The following is a 2,695-nucleotide window of genomic DNA, read 5'->3' on the forward strand; positions in this document are numbered from 1 at the left end:
CTATTATCCGACTCAGCAGCTAGCTGAGCTATTTGAGACTCCAACTTATCAAATCGCGAACAAGTGTCTCTATCACCTTCTTGCACTTGGAGTGCAAACACCTTCATCAAATATTCCAGCTCCGCAATCTCTTCTTTCTGTATATCAGGAGGATCTTGTTGCGGTGGCCATTGATAGGGTGGATGTGGCGGCACAACTACAGGGGAATGGCTAACACGTTCCCAAAGCTTGAACTCGTAGACCGCGTCATTTTCTGCCATACAAAAAGCTGCATTGTGCTCAGCAGCACCACATCTCCCGCAGTAAATCACCTGTTGCGCCATATAATGGGACATAGGTGACGGGTCAAAGGTACTCAAGCCTTCCCTTTGACGATCTTTACCTAGAACTGTCTAGGTAGAACTTGTAAGGCCTATCAAAACAGCACTAAGGAAAAAGATTAGAACGGCCTCAAGGGAAAAATCCCCTGAGGCTAAAAACAGACAGAATTAAACAAATAAATAAATAGTTGCCTCCCCGGCAACGGCGCCAAAGTTTGATACGGTCGTTTCTGTACCAAAAATAAAATACCTAAGTACTACTAACAGAAGTCAGCGGTAAGGGTCGATCTCCACAGGGAGGCGGTTTACTATCTACTTGTCTATTCTATCTGTCTAATATCACAGTTGGGGGTTTTGATTTGATTGAACTAAACTAAGAGACTAAGGCAAGAGCAACAAAGGTGAGAGAAATTAACAGTAAGAGAAGGGAAATATGCTAGGAGTAGGTCTACCGTGGCAGCTACACTATCGGGTCAACTGAGTCGATTAAATTATTGATAAGAAGAGCGAGGTCGTCACCTTTCGGTCCTTAAACCTACGATTATACCCTTTCGGTCTCTAATCGCCCTAGGGTCTCCCTAACTTAGCCTTCGCCCTAATTAGGTATCACCTATTGTAATTAAGCAAGCCTTCCCTTCCAATCTTTCGATCCAGGTCGGAGGTAACTAAATAAATGGTCTCCTGCATGCATTCATTCAACCTAATCACAATTATATTTCTTAATACAATTCTTGTTGCAAAACTAATCTAATCAAGTCGATCCTAACATATTGCTACCACGGTTTCCCTAGTCCTAACATATTAAGGGAATTAGCTAGACATAATTAAATAAGCAAGAACAAGAAATAAAGAAGAAGTAATAAACATTGAATAAGAAGAGAAAAGGGAGAGAAAGAATTACTGAAATAGATCCGGAATTGATATATGAACAAAAGAGCAGCAGTAAAAGTAACGTAACCGAAGTGCCAGGTCAAAGAGAGAGAGTTTACAATGACGTCCTACCTTCCTATTTATAAGAAAATAGGAATTATTTAACCTAATTGACGGAAATAAACTAGAAAGCCCAAGCCCGTAGGATAAACCACTCGATCGAGTGGTTTTAAACTACTCGATCGAGCAACTTAGGACTTAAAACATTCGATCGACCAAACAAAGTGCTCGATCGACTAATCCCATATATGAAACTGGTCGATCGACCATAATATCTTCTCGATCGACTTATTACTCACCCTAAAACCACTCGATCGACCAGTTAAGTACTCGATCGAGTGTTTCTTGACTTCAGCAGCTACAAAATCTCGTTAGTTTGACTGTGACTTGTCCTTTTAGCTCCCGAAATAGCATCACGCTTCCCAAGACAGCTATAATTCCGCTCCGAATTTACTCTTCCTCCAAACGCATGCAAAACGGACGATAAATGGCTTGATTTCACTACCTTTTGGGTTCATTCCTGCAAATAAGACAAAATAACCCAAAGTAGCATATTCGGGGCATTTCGTAGCATAAACTACGATAAAAGCATGGAAATACGTGCATAAAATAGGCTAAAAAGACTATTTAAAATGCACGTATCAACAGTAATTATCAATAATTCTTTTCAAAGTTATACAAAACTTTGATTTTGCATATGTGAAAAAAATTGAGTCATCCGCAAAAAGGAGATGAGAAATCCGCGGACTTCCATTACAGATTTTGATACCTTTCAAAGCTTTTTCTCCTCCGCATGAAATAATAATTGAGAGAGAACTTCCGTACAAAGAGCAAAGAGGTAAGGTGACATTGGGTCGCCTTGTCTGATACCGGAATTCGGGTGAAAAGTCCTCCCAGCACAACCATTAACCATTACTTGATAAGAAACAGATGAAACACAGTTCATAATCAAGTTGATGAAACTGTGAGGAAACTGCATAGACGTAAAAGTCTGTCTTAAAAAATTCCAATCAAGACGATCATACGCTTTACTCATATCCACTTTAAAAGTCAGAAGACCATCATTTCCCCTAGTTTTCTTTCCAATGTGATGAAATAACTCATGAGAGATCAAGATGTTATCACTAATATTCCTCCCCGGAATAAAACCATTTTGAAAGTCCCCAACAAGAAAGGACATAACCTTTTTCAGTCTACTGGAGATACATTTAGTAACAATCTTCATGATGACATTGCACAAACTTATAGGCTGATATTGATCCACTCTTTCCGGATTAATTAACTTTGGAACTAGGGCAATATTTGTACGATTAAAATAGAAGAATATATGTAATACTACGGTTTTATGAGTCTCTGGGTATTCTATCGAGTGGGCCTTACTCTGTCGAGTAGGGGTGTTTTGATTTACGAAACAGTATTCTGTCTGGAGGGTACTCGATCGAGTA

At 39.5% G+C, this 2,695-nt stretch overlaps 1 protein-coding gene across 1 annotated transcript; it reads right to left on the bottom strand.

Moving 5' to 3' along the window:
- Positions 1-2,022: 2,022 nt before the first annotated feature.
- LOC141601002 (secreted RxLR effector protein 78-like) lies at positions 2,023-2,475 on the bottom strand. Its single transcript, XM_074421263.1, has one exon. The coding sequence runs from the start codon at positions 2,473-2,475 to the stop codon at positions 2,023-2,025; it is 453 nt and encodes a 150-aa protein (XP_074277364.1).
- Between the last annotated feature and the right edge of the window lie 220 nt (positions 2,476-2,695).

Source organism: Silene latifolia, chromosome 9 (genome assembly GCF_048544455.1).
Source record: "Silene latifolia isolate original U9 population chromosome 9, ASM4854445v1, whole genome shotgun sequence".
Lineage (NCBI taxonomy): Eukaryota > Viridiplantae > Streptophyta > Magnoliopsida > Caryophyllales > Caryophyllaceae > Silene > Silene latifolia.